This window comes from Schistocerca gregaria, chromosome 9, assembly GCF_023897955.1.
Source record: "Schistocerca gregaria isolate iqSchGreg1 chromosome 9, iqSchGreg1.2, whole genome shotgun sequence".
In the NCBI taxonomy this organism is placed as follows: Eukaryota; Metazoa; Arthropoda; class Insecta; order Orthoptera; family Acrididae; genus Schistocerca; species Schistocerca gregaria.
Window position 1 is genome coordinate 187,894,432 of NC_064928.1, and position 20,775 is coordinate 187,915,206.

At 43.6% G+C, this 20,775-nt stretch overlaps 1 protein-coding gene across 1 annotated transcript; it reads left to right on the forward strand.

Moving 5' to 3' along the window:
- The first annotated feature begins 8,998 nt into the window (after positions 1 to 8,998).
- On the forward strand, positions 8,999 to 9,430 carry LOC126291497 (uncharacterized). The gene has a single exon (XM_049985004.1). It carries the CDS (start codon positions 8,999 to 9,001, stop codon positions 9,428 to 9,430), a length of 432 nt encoding a protein of 143 aa, XP_049840961.1.
- The last annotated feature ends 11,345 nt before the right edge of the window (positions 9,431 to 20,775 follow it).

Sequence of the window (20,775 nt, forward strand, 5' to 3'; positions counted from 1 at the left end):
TCAAGAAGTTATATACCCAATCAATCATGTTGTACGAAGAAACGACTGTTTGTGAGTTAATAAATTGTCTCGTCATGTAGAGGTTTCCACTGCTGCAGCTCTGTTTATCGGCTGACAATGCCAACAGTATCGTAGTGTTTAGGGTGTCCGACACGGTGAGCCAAAAAAAGGCAATTGTTGGCAGCATCCCCTCAGCGGATTAGCGTGTGCAGTTTTCGGCCAACTGGTTCTCCTCATCGCAGCACCCTCAACATACCTGCTTCCAGGACCTATCGTTACATCTGCTCTAGTGACACGGCTGGCCCTACAAAACTTGTGTGCTTAAAAGTACCAAGTGATGTATTTACACATCTCATCACAACTGCGTATATAGATCCTAACATACGAGGGCGAGTCAAATGAAAACCTTAAATTTTTTTTTTTAAATGTTACGTATTGTGCAGAAGTGATACAAAGCTGTATCACTTTTCAACATAATCTCCCCCACGCTCAATGCAAGTCCTCCAGGGCTTACAAAGTGGATAAATTCTTTTAGAAAAAAATTCTTTGGTAGTCCGCACAACCACTCATTCACCGCGTGGCGTACCTCTGCATCAGAACCGAACTTCTTTCCTCCCATTGCGTCTTTTAGTGGTCCAAACATATGGAAATCATTTGGGGCAAGGTCTGGTAAGTGTGGTGGATGAGGAAGACACTCAAAATGCAGGTCTGTGATTAATGCAACTGTTGTACGGGCAGTGTGGGGCCTTGCATTGTCATGTTGCAGAAGGACACCTGCTGACAGCAATCCACGTCGCTTTGATTTGATTGCAGGCCGCAGATGATTTTTTAGGAGATCTTTGTATTATGCGCTGGTGACAGTCTTCCCTCTAGCCATGTAATGCTCCAAAATGACGCCTTTTTCGTCCCAAAAGAGTGTCAGCATAACCTTCCCTGCTGATGGTTCTGTTCGAAACTTCTTTAGTTTTGGTGACGAGGAATGGCGCCATTCGTTGCTCGCTCTCTTCGTTTCCGGTTGGTGGAAGTGAAACCGGGTTTCGTCCCCAGTAATGATTCTTGCAAGGAAGCCATCACCTTTTCGTTCAAAGCGCCGAAGAAGTTCTTCACAAGCATCAACACGTCGTTCTCTCATTTCAGGAGTCAGCTGCCCTGGCACCCATCTTGCAGACACTTTGTGAAACTGGAGCACATCATGCACAATGTGGTGTGCTGACCCATGACTAATCTGTAAACATGCTGCAATGTCATTCAGTGTCACTCGGCGGTTTTCCTTCACTACAGCTTCAACTGCTGCAATGCTCTGTGGAGTCCCAACTCGCTGTGCCTGACCTGGACGAGGAGCATCTTCCACTGAAGTTACACCATTTGTGAACTTCCTACGCCATTCGTAGACTTTATGGTGTGACAATCATGCATCACCGTACTGAGCCTTCATTCGTCGATGAATTTCAATAGGTTTCCTTCACTACGCAAAAACCGAATAACAGAACGGTGATACTGCGACGGTATGTGTGCATCTGCACTATACTGCCACTTACAGACCAATCTGCACGGTTTGTAGCACGCTTACCAACTTACAGGATAACGACGCGAAATTTCGATTTGTTATTACAAATTTAAGGTTTTCATTTGACCCACCCTCGTATTAAGTAATCCATGGGCATTTTACGTCAATGAGAAACCATGGAGTGGCGAAAGTCGTGGGATAGCGACATCCACAAAAACAAATGGTGACAGTATGGCGTACACAAGGTATAAAAGGGCAGTGCATTGGTGGAGCTGTCATTTGTACTCAGTTGATTCATTTGAAAAGTTTCCGACGTGATTATGGCCCCAACATGGGAATTAACTCTGGACGCGGATTAGTAGCTGGAGATAAACGGATGGGACATTTAATTTCCCAAATCTTTACAGAACTCAATGTCAAAGAGTGCCCGGGAATAGTAAATTTGAGGCATTATCTCTGACCAAGGAGAAAGGTGGCAGGGGTAAAATACAGGGAGCGAAAGGCTATTTATAATTTGTACAGAAACCAGATGGCAGTCATAAGAGTCGAGGGGCATGAAAGGGAAGCAGTGAGACAGGGTTGTAGCCTCTCCCCGATGTTATTCAATCTGTATACTGAGCAAGCAGTAAAGGAAACAAAAGAAAAATTTGGAGTAGGTATTAAAATTCATGGAGACGAAGTAAAAACTTTGAGGTTCGCCGATGACATTGTAATTCTGTCAGAGACGGCAAAGGACTTGGAAGAGCAGTTGAACGGAATGGACAGTGTCTTGAAAGCAGAATATAAGATGAACATTAACAAAAGCAAAACGAGGATAATGGAATGTAGTCAAATTAAATCGGGTGATGCTGAGGGAATTAGATTAGGAAATGAGACACTTAAAGTAGTAAAGGAGTTTTGCTATTTAGGAAGTAAAATAACTGATGATGGTCGAAGTAGAGAGGATATAAAATGTAGACTGGCAATGGCAAGGAAAGCGTTTCTGAAGAAGAGAAATTTGTTAACATCGAATATAGATTTATGTATCAGGAAGTCGTTTCTGAAAGTATTTGTTTGGAGTGTAGCCATGTATGGAAGTGAAACATGGACGATAACTAGTTTGGACAAGAAGAGAATAGAAGCTTTCGAAATGTGGTGCTACAGAAGAATACTGAAGATAAGGTGGATAGAGCACGTAACTAATGGGGAGGTATTGAATAGGATTGGGGAGAAGATAAGTCTGTGGCACAACTTGACTAGAAGAAGGGATCGGTTGGTAGGACATGTTTTGAGGCATCAAGGGATCACAAATTTAGCATTGGAGGGCAGCGTGGAGGGTAAAAATCGTAGAGGGAGACCGATAGATGAGTACACTAAGCAGATTCAGAAAGATGTAGGTTGCAGTAGGTACTGGGAGATGAAGCAGCTTGCACAGGATAGAGTAGCATGGAGAGCTGCATCAAACCAGTCTCAGGACTGAAGACAACAACAACAAGGAGAACATAATGGTCCATGCCCTTCACTTAACATCGAGAGCAGTGGTGCCTGTGTAGATTTGTCAGTGCTATCTGACAAGCAACACTGTGTAAAGTATATGCAGAAATCAATCTGGGACGTACGACGAATGTGTCAGGTGGGTCAGCACAGAGAAAACTGACGCTAAGGCACTATGGCAACAGTACGTTTGGTAACAGCGTGAAAAGACCTGCAGCACCTCCCCTGGACTCGTGACCGCATCAGTTGGGCCCTCGTCGACTGGATAACTGTGGTCTGGTCAGATGAGTCACGAGTGCAGCTGGTAGGTACCGAGTGTGGCGCAGACCCCACGAGGCCATGGACCCAAGTTGTCAACAATGCACTGTGCGAGCTGGCAGCGGCTGCAGAATGATGTTGGTTGTGTTTATATTCCATGGACTGGGTGCGACTGTAAATGTTAATGTTTGGCTACTTGAAGTCCACGGATGGCTTCACCTGGTCTCCAGAAACATCAATGGAATTTTTAGGGACGACAATGCGCCACGTCACAGGGCCAAAATTGTTCGCGATTGGTTTGAAGAACGGTCTGGACAATTCGAGCGAACGGTGTGGCCACCCAGGTCGCCCGACATGACTCCCATCTAACATTTGTGGGACGTAATCGAGAGGTCAGTTTGTGTACAGAATTCTGCACCGGCAACACACTCGAAATTATGTACTGTTGCAGAGGCAGTGTGGCACATTACTTCTGCAGGGTACTCCCAAAAACTTGTCTAGACCACGCCACGTCGAGTTGCTGGACTACGCCGGGCAAAATGAGATCCGACACTATATTATGAAGTCTCCCATGACTTTTTTCACCTCAGTGTAACCAAACAATTTTCTACTTTATGTATCATTCATTGTAATCGAGCACAGTACACAGGAAAATGCGGTTTCCTCAGCAAATGTGTAGTTCAGAAGGTGGTAGATTATACTTTGAAAAACCTCGCTTCCCCAAAATTCTGATATTTAATACATATCTGTAGCACTCATTTATAAGTCTGTCCACATGATCAGTTTAGTGAGCAGTATTCTCTTGAGGACAAGTTCAGCGAGGTTGATAATATCCAAATTGTACAGCACTTGGCAACAAAATAGGTTGTAGGATACAGAAAGATGATATAGGTGAAAATGAAATCTCTAACACAAATATCGTAGCGACTGTCGTGAAGCTGAGAGGACGAGCCTCTAGCTACAGCAGTTGGTCTGGTGCACAGTAATGCAGTTTAACTTCTGTTTTCAAACATACTGTTTCACATGCGGAGGTAGAAGAAGCCGTGAGTCTGTTAAAAAATAGTTAGTCCCCAGGTAATGATAGGGTCCCCAATGAACTGCTGAAGTGTAAAGGATATCCACTAACTGAACATTTAAGCAATTTGGTTAATAGTTTTATACCGTAGTAAAATTCAAAACGAATGGAGAATTAGTGTTAGTTACACTTCTCATGTGCAAACAAGAAGATATGGAAGACCCATCCAGCTACAGAGGGATAAATCTACTGAGATCAGTTCTTAAACTTTTAACAAAAATAATAGGAGGTAAAATAAAATGCTTTACAATCCTTGTACAGGAGCATATGGTTTTAGATCTGGTAGGTCATGCACATATGTAGTATTCATTCTTAGACAAGTTGTAGAAAAGTCCACTGAACACAACAGACCAGTTCGTGTTTGTTTTATTGATTTACAGAAGTCTTTCGACAGGATTCAGTCAACAGATATCGTAAAACTCCTCTACAATTGGGGGATTCCTTCCAACTTAATAAAAATAATTGAAGACTTTTATTCCAAAAACTACTCCCAGGCGAAAATTGGTTCCAGATTAACTAGCTGCATAGCAGTTAATAGTGGTATTAGAGAAGGTGACTCTTTGAGCCCACTACTTTTTAGTATAGTCATGAACGAGGTATTAGCTAGTAGTGGTTACAGAATCGAGGACAAAGAAATAAAAAACATTTATTACTCTGATGATGCACTTCTGCTGGCAGACAGTGAAGATAACCTGCAGAAACTTTTACAGATATTTAACGTGGCAGCCAAAAATCTAAATATTGTCATGTCGACTCGAAAGAAAATGTATGATCACATCTGTGGAACCAATTAGATGCAAACTGGAAGTGGACGGAAAAATTGTTCAACAGGTAACTACATTTAAATATCTTGTGAATTGGACTCCGTTAATTAATGGGTACATAAGAGAAAAAAGGAATGGAATGGAACGAAATGAACATATAGACAGAATGGATGAAATGAAGATTGTAAAAATCTTAAGAAATAAATTACCAGCTCGTAAAATAAATATTGGCCGTCCAAGAAAAATATGGCGTGACAACCTCAGGGTAGACTGGCAGGGATGGGGAGGGGAGGGGAGGGGGGGTGAGGGGTATTGAAGTAAACAGGCTTCAGCCTAAGAAGAAAGGAAGATGAAGAAGACTAAGAAAAACAAGACACATACTACTGCGAGGAAGAGAATTGAGTCAGTAGATTTTAGTGTGTTGACTAATGTCTACTAATTTACTTTAAAATTTTCTTTTGCATAAACTTTAGTGAATACCCTTGTGTGAGGCTACTGTCTGGTACAGAAAGAAGCGCCTTCACGTGACTCAGTTTGGATCTCGTGACTGTCAGTGTAGTAGCTGCTGGCGGGGCCGACAGAATGCACCTCTAGGTGGTGGTGGTGGTGGTGGTGGTGGTGGTGGTGGTGAGTGGTTAGTGTTTAACGTCCCGTCAACAACGAGGTCATTAGAGACGGAGCGCAAGCTCGGGTTAGGGAAGGATTGGGAAGGAAAATCGGCCGTGCCCTTTCAAAGGAACCATCCCGGCATGTGCCTGAAACGATTTAGGGAAATCACGGAAAACCTAAGTCAGGATGGCCGGAGACGGGATTGAATCGTCATCCTCCCGAATGCGAGTCCAGTGTGCTAACCACTGCGCCACCTCGCTCGGTCAGAATACACCTGTAGTTGAAGCAGTTGACCCGATACATCACGTTTAATTCTTCACACTGCAGACGAAGTATGAGATCGGCGAATGACTTCTGCGATATTTACACACCGCACATAGCGGACTGCTCCAATTCATCAGTTACACGTTTGGATCCTAGAAGCTGGTTTGGTGGGCCACAATGCAGTCAGCACCATCAGTTCATTTCTGCACAGCAACCTCTGAGCAGAGGCACCAACCAGAACCTATCACCTGACTACTTCGCTACATACTGTAACATACAGGGATTGGACAGACATATGAAAACAGGGCAAAAAAATGGATGCTTTAAGGTAAATGGAGAGCCCAGCCAAACCTGTAGATTGCGCTGCAAGGAGAAGTCTCAAATCCAGGAACGTGAAAACATTTTATGTGCAGAACACTGTTGGACACTCCAGTTTTGGGAAAGAGTGGAACACTGTATACGAAATTATTTGTAATTGTGGTAAATTCCATATAGGTCAGTCTGGCAAGGCAATATGTATCCACAGAGGTTGGAAACTACTTTTGCATACAACCCGCTTAAAGAAGGCCATAGTTACAAGGTGAAACATGAACAATCACATCACATCCATAAAAGGAAGGAAGAACTACCTTGAAATAATGGAAATTAATAAACATATGTCCAACAACCCAAACTTGTTATTGAACGACCAGACACAGTTCCCTTACTCGCCACTTCTAACTGCAGATACTACTCATAATCCCATGTAGGCCTTCTTGTAAGTTACCCCTCTCACTCACATTCCCAATTTTCCTTTATTTCAGTTCCTACAATTTCATTATGCAGAAAAATTTTACTTTGCATAATCGCACCCCCCTATCTATGGAGAAGAAATAAAAACTTTGAGGTTCGCCAATGACGTAATTCTGTCAGAGACAGCAAAGGACTTGGAAGAGCAATTTAACGGAATCGACAGTATCTTGAGAGAAGGCTATAAGATGAACATCAACAAAAGCAAAACGAGGATAATGGAATGTGGTCAAATTAAATCGGGTGATGCTGAGGGAATTAAATTAGGAAATGAGACACTTAAAATAGTAAATGAATTTTGCTATTTGGGGAGCAAAATAACTGATGGTGTTCGAAGCAGAGAGGATATAAAATGTAGACTGGCAATGGCAAGGAAAGCGTTTCTGAAGAAAAGAAATCTGTTAACGTCGAGTATAGATTTAAGTGTCAGGAAGTCGTTTCTGAAAGTATTTGTATGGAGTGTAGCCATGTATGGAAGTGAAACGTGGACGATAAATAGTTTGGACAAGAAGAGAATAGAAGCTTTCGAAATGTGGTGCTACAAAAGAATGCTGAAGATTAGGTGGATAGACCACATAAGTAATGAGGAAGTATTGAATAGGATTGGGGAGAAGAGAAATTTGTGGCACAACTTGACTAGAAGAATGGATCGGTTGGTAGGCCATGTTCTGGGGCATCAAAGGATCAACAGTTTAGAATTCTAGGGCAGCGTGGAGCGTAAAAATAGTAGAGGGAGAACAAGAGATGAAACAGGGACTTACGAAAATTTCCGATAAAGACTCAGCACCAGATACACTTGAATTACGCTACATAGCCTGGGAAAACAGCATAGAATGGGAAAATTCTGAAAGTGAGAATGAACTGTCACCACTTCCGTGTGCTAAAGAATTACACGATGAAGAATTGTTGACAGGACTTAGCGATATATTTGACGTGAATCAAGTAAAATAACGTGATGGAACAGAGGAGAGTATCCCAAATGAAAACAAAATCCAGACAAATCGTCCCTTCTGCCTTACGGAACATTCGCTCAGTAGCAATAACGCGTAAGATCATCCAAGAGAAATCTGCCACAAAGAAGCACTTCAGCTTGGGCCCAAATTTATTCGTAAAGACTCATTACCTTTCACACAAGAGCCAAAATAAATGCCGTAAAATGTTTTGCAGTCTATAAATGGCCAATGATAATTTCCAGAATCGATCACGAAAATGCTATAGAGTTAATGAACCCACAAACAGGTAAGTGTATTGGCATCTATCATGGAAGTCATGGGAAAGTAACAGCAAGGGAAAGTAACAGCAAGGGAAAGTAACAGCAAGGGAAAGTAACAGCAAGGGAAAGTAACAGCAAGGGAAAGGAACAGCAAGGGAAAGGAACAGCAAGGGAAAGGAACAGCAAGGGAAAGGAACAGCAAGGGAAAGGAACAGCAAGGGAAAGGAACAGCAAGGGAAAGGAACAGCAAGGGAAAGGAACAGCAAGGGAAAGGAACAGCAAGGGAAAGGAACAGCAAGGGAAAGGAACAGCAAGGGAAAGGAACAGCAGAGACACAAAGGTGCAAAAGAAATCTCTTATCTTATACAAATCACTAAGTAAAAGATTATTTAATAATCACCAGATTAACACATTAATTAACAGAAAGAATGAGAGATACTAAACAGACTAACAATTTTCTTGTATTATTGAGTACACTGCAACATGCACACAAACAATAAATGGTACACAAATAATAAAAGAATGAAGGAGTGGTAGGCTATAAAAAATACGTATACACATATATATACACTTTAAATAGATTACCTTTTTGCAACTATCAAAAATTTTTTGCATTATGTAGAGTCATAAGTCGTTGCAACTATCGATAACAAAGGCCTGTAAAACCAAGGAAAAAAAATCTACGTAGCAGACAGACATCGCCACCAACATCAACACCAGATGCTTCGAGGTAGCGACAGACAGGGTAAAGACGTGTTGAGAAAGCACTTAGGGCAATGATAACAACGTGAATACCAACGCGATACTGGAAATGGAGGGCAACCAGGTTGGACATCAGGAGGACAATGCACAGCCCGCACATCTCATATGTCACGACACTGCTACTCAATGCACGAGCGCGGGGAGAATCATGATACGACGAGACTACAATGAAGATACAAGAAATACTACGATCTACAATCAAATAACGTTTGCGGAACGCAGTCAAATCCTGTATCTCTCCTACATTAAAATTCACGTATTCCTAGCCCAAGAAGAACAGAAGAATGCAAGAAAGAAGAGAAGAATGCAAGAAAGAAGAGAAGAATGCAAGAAAGAAGAGAAGAATGCAAGAAAGAAGAGAAGAATGCAAGAAAGAAGAGAAGAAGAGAAGAATGCAAGAAAGAAGAGAAGAAGAGAAGAATGCAAGAAAGAAGAGAAGAAGAGAAGAATGCAAGAAAGAAGAGAAGAAGAGAAGAATGCAAGAAAAAAGAGAAGAATGCAAGAAAGAAGAGAAGAATGCAAGAAAGAAGAGAAGAATGCAAGAAAGAAGAGAAGAATGCAAGAAAGAAGAGAAGAATGCAAGAAAGAAGAGAAGAATGCAAGAAAGAAGAGAAGAATGCAAGAAAGAAGAGAAGGGCATAACAGAGCAAGGTACCTTTGTCTCCTGTCCTAAAAATTATTACAAACGTCTTTCCATGAACTTTGAGGCGTGGTAACCACTAAAGCCATCTCTCAAAATATAAATCTTGCATAGCCAAAAGAATGCAAACGAACGTCAAACAGCATATTAATCTTGTACCAACAAACATTATCAAGAAATGGTTTAAGCAAATTAATATCACTCTCCATAACACATCACCGAACTGGCATACTGAACCAGGAGTGGAGTACCAAGATGTCACTGCACATATAATGGGTCAGACATCATCGAACTGCCATACCGCACTAGGTGTGACAGAAAAGGAGTACAACGACATCACTGTGTATTCAGTAAACCACAGTCATCAACAACCATTGGTTATAAGTACCACTTCATGATGACAACGTCAACAAATAAGACCTGGCATCACATGCTATAGTACTTCTCACATGATTTGTGACATCCATATAAATGAGTCGACGCCTTCCAGTACTTCAGTGGGGAGCGTCGAGCACAGAAATGGACAAAACAGCACAAAACGAAAAGACTATTTCAAAATAAATAAATAAATAAACAAATAAATTCTATCTGGACTAAAACAAGCATAGATCTCACACACAAAAAGAGAGGAAAGGGAGGAGGAGAGGGAAAGACGAAAGGATGTGGGTTTTAAGGGAGAGGGTATGGAGTCATTCCAATCCCGGGAGCGGAAAGACTTACCTTAGGGGGAAAAAAGGACAGGTATACACACACACGCACATCCATCCGCACATATACAGACACAAGCAGACATTTGTAAAGGCAAAGAGTTTGGGCAGAGATGTCAGTCGAGGCAGAAGTACAGAGGCAAAGATGTTGTTGAATGACAGGTGAGGTATGAGTGGCGGCAACTTGAAATTAGCGGAGGTTGAGGCCTGGTGGGTAACGCGAAGAGAGGGTATACTGAAGGGGAAGTTCCCATCTCCAGAGTTCTGACAGGTTGGTGTAAGTGGGAAGTATCCAGATAACCCGGACAGTGTAACACTTTGCCAAGATGTGCTGGCTGTGCACCAAGGCATGTTTAGCCACAGGGTGATCCTCATTACCAACAAACACTGTCATTTTAGGGCAGGATTTGAGGAAGTCGTATCCCTGCTGGAGAGCCACATTCAGAGTCTAATCAAGTCCTGGAAAGTATCCTGTCACAAGTGGGGCACTTTTGGGGTTCTTCTGTGGGAGGTTCTGGGTTTGAGGGGATGAGGAAGTGACTCTGGTTATTTGCCTCTGTACCAGGTCGGGAGAGTAGTTGTGGGATGCGAAAGCTGTTTTCAGGTTGTTGGTGTAATGGTTCAGGGATTCAGGACTGGAGCAGATTCGTTTGCCACGAAGACCTAGGCTGTAGGTAAGGGACCGTTCGATGTGGAATGGGTGGCAGCTGTCATAATGGAGGTACTGTTGCTTGTTGGTGGGTTTGATGTGGACAGATGTGTGAAGATGGCCATTGGACAGATGGAGGTCAACGTCAAGGAAAGTGGCATGGGATTTGGAGTGGGACCAGGTGAATCTGATGAAACCAAAGGAGTTGAGGTTGGAGAGGAAATTCTGGAGTTCTTCTTTACTGTGAGTCCAGATCATGAAGATGTCATCAATAAATCTGCACCAAACTTAAGGTTGGCAGGCCTGGGTAACCAAGAAGGCTTTCTCTAAGCGACCCATGAATAGGTTGGCGTACGAGGGGGCCATCCTGGTACCCATGGCTGTTCACTGTAATTGTTGGTATGTCTGGCCTTCAAAAGTGAAGAAGTTGTGGGTCAGGATGAAGCTGGCTAAGGTAATGAGGAAAGAGATTTTAGGTAGGGTGGCAGGTGATCGGCGTGAAAGGAAGTGCTCCATCGCAGTGAGGCCCTAGACATGCGGAATATTTGTGTATAAGGAAGCGGCATCAATGGTTACAAGGATGGTTTCCGGGGGTAACAGATTGGGCAAGGATTCCAGGCGTTCGAGAAAGTGGTTTGTGTCTTTGATGAAGGATGGGAGACTGGATGTAATGGGTTGAAGGTGTTGATCTACGTAGGCAGAGACCCATCCTTCATGAAATCCTCCCCACTCCATCAAGAGTGTCTTTCCGCCGTCCACCTAACCTTTGTAACCTCTTGGTCCATTCCTATGAGATCCCCAAACCACCTTCCCTACCCTCTGACTCTTACCCTTGTAACCGGCCCCAGTGTAAAACCTGTCCCGTGCACCTTCCCACCACCACCTACTCCAGTCCTGTAACCCAGAAGGTGTACTCGATCAAAGGCAGAGCCACGTGTGAAAGCACTCACGTGATTTACCAACTGACCTGCCTACACTGTGAAGCTTTCTATATGGGAATGACCAGCAACAAACTGTCCATTCGCATGAATGGACACAGGCAGACAGTGTTTGTTGGTAATGAGGATCACCCTGTGGCTAAACATGCCTTGGTGCACAGCTAGCACATCTTGGCACAGTGTTACACTGTCCGGGTTATCTGGATACTCTCTGTACTTCTGCCTCGACTGACATCTCTGCACAAACTCTTTGCGTTTACAAATGTCTGCTTGTGTCTGTATATTTAAAACCCACATCCTTTCGTCTTTCCCTCTTTCCTGACGAAACAACCATTGGTTGCGAAAGCTTGAATTTTGTGTATGTGTTTGTGTGTCGATCAACATGCCAACTCTTTCGCTTGGTAAGTTATCATCATCTTTGTTTTCAGATTATTTATCATCAGAAAGTCCGTAATTTATAGGTAGCTTAAAATCCTTTTTAAAAAAATAAAACTTAGTATAGTTATATAATCTCACAAACTCATGGGAAGTCTATTTCTTTTATATGCAAAATTAGAAAAGGATTTATGCAGTATTTTTCTTCTTTCAGTAACATTGAAAAACACCTTTTTTGGGTAATATTAGTAATACCGAGGATGGAATTAAGAGAAAACGCTCCTTCTTACTTACACAAAAAACAGTGACACATAAAAGAAAAGGTAATGCCTAAATAAAAGTAATACAACAGAGCTTTCGTGAACATTTATGCAAAGCCTAACGAAAGAAAAGAGATAACCACACTAAGACATAATACACTGTACACTAACGAGTTTAGATAAAGAACGGATTATAAAACAACTTTTTGAAAATCAAAAAGAAAAACACAGACATATAATGGCAACGGCAAATAAATGGTTCAAATGGCTCTGAGCACTATGGGACTTAACATCTGAGGTCATCAGTCCCCTAGAACGTAGAACTACTTAAACCTAACTAACCTAAGGACGACATGCACATCCACGCCCGAGGCAGGATTCAAACCTGCGACTGTAGCGGTCCCGTGGTTCGAGATTGTAGCGCCTAGAACCGCTCGGCCACTCCGGCCAGCGCAATGGCATGTAAAGTAATTTTTGTAAAGTTCATTTCTGGCTAGCAACAAAACACAAATTATATAATTAGAAACTAGAAACAATAGCTATAAAGAAATAACAACAAAAACAGTTAAGAATGGCTGAGAAAGTTATAGGAAAATCCGAAAGAGCAATTTTTGCCAGACTCTGTCAGTGTTATCTTCGGCATTTACAAACCAGAGACAATAATTTTGTCACAAGGAGGGGGGATATGTAAGGTGGCGTGGTCTCCTTACCTTCATTTCTTACATATTCTAACCTCACCATCGTATTCTGCGTATCAAGATGATTTATTCGCGTCCATACTCTATAGGGTAGAGTCAATTTTACATAGTTGCATTTAATCGAGATGCAAATCTAATAAATAAATCGCAAGTGCGCACTGAGATTAAAAAGTCCAGGCTGGCATACACAGACATTCAAGACACGACGGCAAAAGGAGTTTTTGTTCGGCGGAGGCAACCAGCCCGCTGTAAAGTCCGTAGGACGGTGGGTTAGCACGCAAATCTGCTGGCCGGCTGACTGACTACCCACAGACCAAAACAGTTTTTGCCCGAGAAAAGGAATAATGGCCAGTGTATTCCCCTTATAAGCAAAACCCGCTGTATTGTTTAGGAGAGCCCCAGCACACGCTTTTTTTTTTTTTTTTTTTTTTTTTTTGACGGACATAGTGCGCAGTTTCAGATTTCTCATAAGTGGACAGTAAACGTCTAACACAGATGCTATATATTTCCGGATTGGTCGGCTTAGCCATTCTCCCGTCTGCAAGAGTAACGCTGATTGATGGACTATTTCTGACGCAATGAGCTGGAGGAGTGAGGGAAAGACAGCGGATGATATACCCTTTTTGTTTTTGCATCGAAGTCGTTCCGGTGGCACTCTTGTAGCGGGAGCGAGTGGACTCGTGTGTGTACGCAGAGAGCAAGGAACAAAGTCTCTACTCAGTACTGCACTGAGAGAGCACCTCTGCCGCTAGCGAACTGGAGTAATACTCTGTATTGAGTCGTTCCCGATTAAGTGTCTTCACTGTGTTGGCCGCGACAATGTGCAGTGTGAACACAGACAGAGTATTAGTTAGCGCCAGCGAGCGAACATTGAGTGGCATGGCGGTGGACTGGTTATCTGACCAGTGCACCACGCCAGTAGTTAGACTAGGGGCAGGTAGGAGTCCTTGACTTCGAGGCGTATTGAGAGTTCAATTGGCGAAGGTCAATCCAGATAGAAAGAGATAGTTTTGTTATTTTTCAGCGGCGAACAACGCAGGCAGTAGTCGTCGCAACTCACGGTATTGTGCGCTACAGTGTAGGCGAGCCCCATCTTTCCTCCATTGGAAATAGTGTACTTCATTCATGTCACTCCATTACATTTTTCACGCGACAGCCGCGACTGTACTTAGAAAAATTCAATCGGATAATTATTCAAATTGAGTAGGCCATTCTGCTGAGTAAATAACATTCTCAAAGAAAAGGGATAAAAGAGCTTTCCCACACTTTGTATATAAATGTCATTAACAGGATTCCTATCCATAAGAGGTAACCTATTCGGAAAAGAACCCGGAAATGTGTTTATCAATTTATACATAAAAGTTTCATTTGATTTTTCTTAAATTTTGCAATAAATATTATTTTCCGTTTGTTTAATGTTTTTCTTACACTAACTAGCAATATTCCAGTACCCAAGTATCCCACTAGTTATGTAAGAAAATAGAATATTCTTGTGTCTTTTCCTTACAGCGGACGACTCCAGAAGATATTTATTGCTGAAAGTTTTTCTGGCATTTCTTTTTGGTACGTTAGGAGCGTCTGCCTGACTTCTGTAGTGGTGTGGGGTGGAAATTGCTTCTTGCATGAGGCAAAGGGTACTTGTCAGATCAATTTGTTGTGCAACTCGTCAACATAACACCCACACACTGACATCTTGAGAGCTTCATTTGCTTTGAAACTTCCTGGCAGATTAAAACTGTGTGCCCGACCGAGACTCGAACTCGGGACCTTTGCCTTTCGCGGGCAAGTGCTCTACCATCTGAGCTACCGAAGCACGACTCACGCCCGGTACTCACAGCTGTATTTCTGCCAGTATCTCGTCTCCTACCTTCCAAACTTTGCTTTCTCTACAAGGAGTTCTCTTGTTTTCTCAGTGACTATAATATTGCTGTAATAAGCGAAGAGAATTTTTCACCAATGTGGACGTCATTGTGTGTAGATTGTTCGTGGCAAAAGGTCATTCAAAAGGACTGTCATGGAAAACAAGAGGACAACAGCTGCAAAAGTCACTGCAGGACTGAAGGCCACGCTCAAGAACCCGGTTAGCACGATGACAATATGAACGACGCTCCAGAAGCACGGTATTGCAGGACAAGCAAAAATTCTAAAACCGCTCATCAGTAATGCAAACGCCTGTAGCAGGAAAAGCCATAAAATCTTTACCATAAAGCAACAGGAGAAAGGCATTTGGTCAGATAATTCCAAATTCTGGCCGAGTTAACTTCGCACGACGGGAACATGGCTGGGTTTGGTGGTGATTGGGCAGCCATATCGTGGCATTCAGTGGTCACCATGGTTACTCTGTCAGGTCGCTTTACTGCCAAGGACCGTGTGACAATTTTGGTTGATCAGGTCCATCATATGGCACAATGTGTGTTTGCCAGTGGGGATGCTGTGTTCCAAGATGACAGGGTCGCATTTCACACAGCTCGTATCATCTAGATCTGGTTGCTTGAGCACGCGGATGAATTTTCGCATCTCTACTGACCACCAGCGGCATCAGATCTCAGTATTATTGAGCTGTTACGGTTTACTTTGGAGAGAAGGATGCGTGATCGCTACCCACCCCCATCATCGTTACCTGGCCCTGCCGGTATTTTGCAGGAAGAGTGGTGTAAGATTTCCTCGAAAACTATAGGCGATCTGTTCTTATTGATTCTGAGACGACTGGAAGCTGTTTCGAATGCCAATATTTTTCCTGCAACGTATTCGGCATAGTAATCTGTTCTGCTTTTGTATTTCCATATTTTTTGCCCCCCCCCCCCCCTCCCCATCCCTTGTGATAATCCGGTTCACAAATGCAGCCACGCGGAGTTGCGAGGAATCTAGAGAGTCTAGACACGGTTTGCGCGGCTCTCCCCCTTTAGTTAAGTTGTTGTTGTTGTTGTTGTTGTTGTTGTCTTCTTCAGTCCTGAGACTGGTTTGATGCAGCTCTCCATGCTACTCTATCCTGTGCAAGCTTCTTCATCTCCCAGTACCTACTACAGCCTACATCCTACATCCTTCGGAATCTGGTTAGTGTATTCATCTCTTGGTCTCCCTCAGCGATTTTTACCCTCCACGCTGCCCTCCAATACTAATTTGGTGAACCCTTGATGCCTCAGAACATGTCCTACCAACCGATCCCTTCTTCTTGTCAAGTTGTGCCACAAACTTCTCTTCTCCCCAATCCTATTCAATACTTCCTCATTAGTCACGTGATCTACCCATCTAATGTTCAGCATTCTTCTGTAGCACATTTCAAAAGCTTCTATTCTCTTCTTGTCCAAACTATTTATCGTCCATGTTTCACTTCCATACATGGCTACATTCCATACAAATACTTTCAGAAATGGCTTCCTGTCACTTAAATCTATACTCGATGTTAACAAATTTCTCTTCTTCAGAAACGCTTTCCTTGCCATTGCCAGTCTACATTTTATATCCTACTTTAACCACCATCAGTTATTTTGCTCCCCAAATTGCAAAACTCCTTTACTACTTTAAATGTCATTTCCTAATCTATTTCCCTCAGCATCGCCCGATTTAATTCGACTACATTCCATTATCCTCGTTTTGCTTTTGTTGATGTTAATGTTATACCCTCCTTTCATGACACTGTCCATTCCGTTCAACTGCCCTTCCAAGTCCTTTGCTGTCTCTGATAGAATTACCCATGTCATCGGCGAACCTCAAAGTTTTTATTTCTTTTCCATGGATTTTAATACCTACTCCGAATTTTTGTTTTGTTTCCTTTACTGCTTGCTCAATATACAGATTATTATATTGTATGTTAACCAGGGGCCTAGAAACGACGGAGAGGCTCCGTCCCCGCCACAGCCGCAGTGGTCCACAACCCCACGACGACTACCGCAGTCCACTTCACCCCTCCGCCACCCCACACCGAACCACTTTTTCAGGGTTATTGTGCGATTCGGTCCCCGGTGGACCCTCCCCCAGGGAACGCCTGACACCAGACGAGTGTAGACCCTACGTTTGTGTGGAAGAGTAATGGTGGTGTACGCGTACATGGAGAACCTGTTTGCGCAGCAATAGCCGACATAGTGTAGCTGAGGCGGAATAAGGGGAACCAGCCCGCATTCGCCGAGGCAGATGGAAAACCGCCTAAAAACCATTCACAGACTCGCCGGTCATCGGACCTCGACAAGTCCGCCGAGCGGATCCGTGCCAGGGACCAGGCGCTCCTTCCCGCTCCGGAAAGCCGGGCAGGCCAGGTTAGATTAAGTAGTGTGTAAGTTCATGAACCAATGACCTTACCACAACTTTCCAAATTTCCACAAATGCAGTCATGTCAGCCAGTTTACGGATACATGGTTTAATGTTTTGCTGCTTTTGGGAATAGAGTTCAGTAATTAACTTTCATATCTCCTATTCTTTGAATGGACTGGTGCAAATTTCCAGCAAACGAATAATCCTCCCATCACGAGGTCTTCCTGATATCTCATTTGGCATATGAAGACAGTTTTTGTGGGACACTGATAATTAAAATGATTTAGTCAAAAAATCAGTTTCATCATTTTATACCAAGGCATACATCAATCTCGTCCACGATTGACATAAAAAAAATACTGCCTTCTAGACTAACTCAATAATAACTTGCGTAATGCTGGGCTAAGACTGGTTTAATATTGATGTGACAGCGATAATGGAGGCAAGGACGTTGGCATCGCAGATTTAGTTCAAATTTTGTGCGCCTTTAGTAGGCCATTAAAACAACATAATATGCAAGTAGTAAGCTGCACTACTCTGGCAATTCAGAGGCAATCACGCGTCCATTATGTGGCTTAAGTATTTGGGCGTAGGTGCCGGACGTTACAGATCATTGTGGTCAAGTAATTACAGTTCGAGTTATGTACGTGTATTAGCCGTCGGTTCGACTCCTGCTCATACTTAATTATTAAGCTGTTGTTTTCATCACCGGTTATATTATTTAATCAATATGAAATTTGAAAGGTAATCTAATGAAAGAAACCATGTTTATTTGCATGAAGTATGTCTTCTTCTTCTTCTTCTTCTTCTTCTTCTTCTTCTCCAGTCCAGAGACTGGTTTGATGCAGCTCTCCATGCTACTCTATCCTGTGCAAGCTTCATCTCCCAGTACCTACTGCAACCTACATCTTTCTGAATCTGCTTAGCGTACTCATCTCTAGGTCTCCCTCTATGATTTTTACCCTCCACACTGCCCTCCAATACTAAATTGGTGATCCCTTGATGCCTCAGAACATGTCCTACCAACGGATCCCTTCTTGTCAAGCTGTGCCACAAATTTCTCTTCTCCCCAATTCTATTCAATACCTCATTAGTTACGTGATCTACCCATCTAATCTTCAGCATTCTTCTGTAGCAATCACATTTCAAAAGCTGCTATTCTCTTCTTGTCCGAACTATTTATCGCCCACTTCCACACACGGCTACACTCCATACAAATACTTTCAGAAACGACTTCCTGACAAATCTGTACTCGATGTTAAATTTCTGTTCAGAAACGCTTTCCTTGCCATTGCCAGTCTTCATTTTATATCCTCTCTACTTCGACCATCATTAGTTACTTTGCTTCCCAGCAAAGCGTCTCATTTTTTTAATAATCTAATATCCTCAGCATCACCCGATGTAATTCGACTACATTCCATTGTCCTCATTTTCTTTTGTTGATGTTCATCTTATATCCTCCTTTCAAGACACTGTCTATTCCGTTCAACTGCTCTTCCAGGTCCTTTGCTGTCTCTGACAGAATTACTATGTCATCAGCGAACCTCAAAGTTTTTGTTTCTTCTCCATGGATTTTAATTCCAACTCCGAATTTTTCTTTTTCTGTATATTATGAAACTACACTCCTGGAAATAGAAAAAAGAACACATTGACACCGGTGTGTCAGACCCACCATACTTGCTCCGGACACTGCGAGAGGGCTGTACAAGCAATGATCACACGCACGGCACAGCGGACACACCAGGAACCGCGGTGTTGGCTGTCGAATGGCGCTAGCTGCGCAGCATTTGTGCACCGCGCCGTCAGTGTCAGCCAGTTTGCCGTGGCAAACGGAGCTCCATCGCAGTGTTTAACACTGGTAGCATGCCGCGACAGCGTGGACGTGAACCGTATGTGCAGTTGACGGACTTTGAGCGAGGGCGTATAGTGGGCATGCAGGAGGCCGGGTGGACGTACCGCCGAATTGCTTAACACGTGGGGCGTGAGGTCTCCACAGTACATCGATGTTGTCGCCAGTGGTCGGCGGAAGGTGCACGTGCCCGTCGTCCTGGGACCGGACCGCAGCGACGCACGGATGCACGCCAAGACCGTAGGATCCTACGCAGTGCCGTAGGGGACCGCACCGCCACTTCCCAGCAAATTAGGGACACTGTTGCTCCTGGGGTATCGGCGAGGACCATTCGCAACCGTCTCCATGAAGCTGGGCTACGGTCCCGCACACCGTTAGGCCGTCTTCCGCTCACGCCCCAACATCGTGCAGCCCGCCTCCAGTGGTGTCGCGACAGGCGTGAATGGAGGGACGAATGGAGACGTGTCGTCTTCAGCGATGAGAATCGCTTCTGCCTTGGTGCCAATGATGGTCGTATGCGTGTTTGGCGCCGTGCAGGTGAGCGCCACAATCAGGACTGCATACGACCGAGGCACACAGGGCCAACACCCGGCATCATGGTGTGGGGAGTGATCTCCTACACTGGCCGTACACCTCTGGTGATCGTCGAGGGGACACTGAATAGTGCACGGTACATCCAAACCGTCATCGAACCCATCGGTCTACCATTCCTAGACCGGCAAGGGAACTTGCTGTTCCAAGAGGACAATGCACATCCGCATGTATCCCGTGCCACCCAACGTGCTCTAGAAGGTGTAAGTCAACTACCCTGGCCAGCAAGATCTCCGGATCTGTCCCCCCATTGAGCATGTTTGGGACTGGATGAAGCGTCGTCTCACGCGGTCTGCACGTCCAGCACGAACGCTGGTCCAACTGAGGCGGCAGGTGGAAATGGCATGGCAAGTCGTTCCACAGGACTACATCCAGCATCTCTAAGATCGTCTCCATGGGAGAATAGCAGCCTGCATTACTGCGAAAGGTGGATATACACTGTACTAGTGCCGACATTGTGCATGCTCTGTTGCCTGTGTCTATGTGCCTGTGGTTCTGTCAGTGTGATCATGTGATGTATCTGACCCCAGGAACGTGTCAATAAAGTTTCTCCTTCCTGGGACAATGAATTCACGGTGTTCTTATTTCAATTTCCAGGAGTGTAGTATAACTTGTGGACGTGCCGTGAATTCCCGTTTTCATGAAAATTCTTTTTACGTTAAAACTCTCCAACGTCTACATTGGTTTCCTCAGTTAGAGTTTCGAAGTCTCCATAATTGGACTGAAAAAGTGCTACAATATTTTAACATATTTGTGTGAAAAAAGCTTTTTTCGATTATAAAACTAGAGAAATGACGATTACATGGCAACTTGGGAGCAAAACTCTGTTGAATTGTCTGCATGATGTCTGTCACTGCCAGATAATTATGTCTTCAGTGTGCCAAAAATAAATAATACTGAAAATCTCTTGTTTTTGATCTGTGTCGTTGAGAAATGTGAAATATAAAAGCAAGTCGTATGGCATGTGATTGCACTGCCGTTTCCTCATTCCCTTCCTTGCACTCGCACAGCGTGGCGTGGCGGTGGGGCAAGAGTGCAAGAGGCTGAGAGCACTTTGGAACTTGTGCCGAGGCATGGCCCGTGAATTGAAATCTTGGTCACCCTAA

What these genes read in the sequence shown, in the direction of transcription:
- LOC126291497 (XM_049985004.1), top strand. Translation starts at nt 8,999, where the DNA reads ATGCAAGAAAGAAGAGAAGAATGCAAGAAAGAAGAGAAGAATGCAAGA.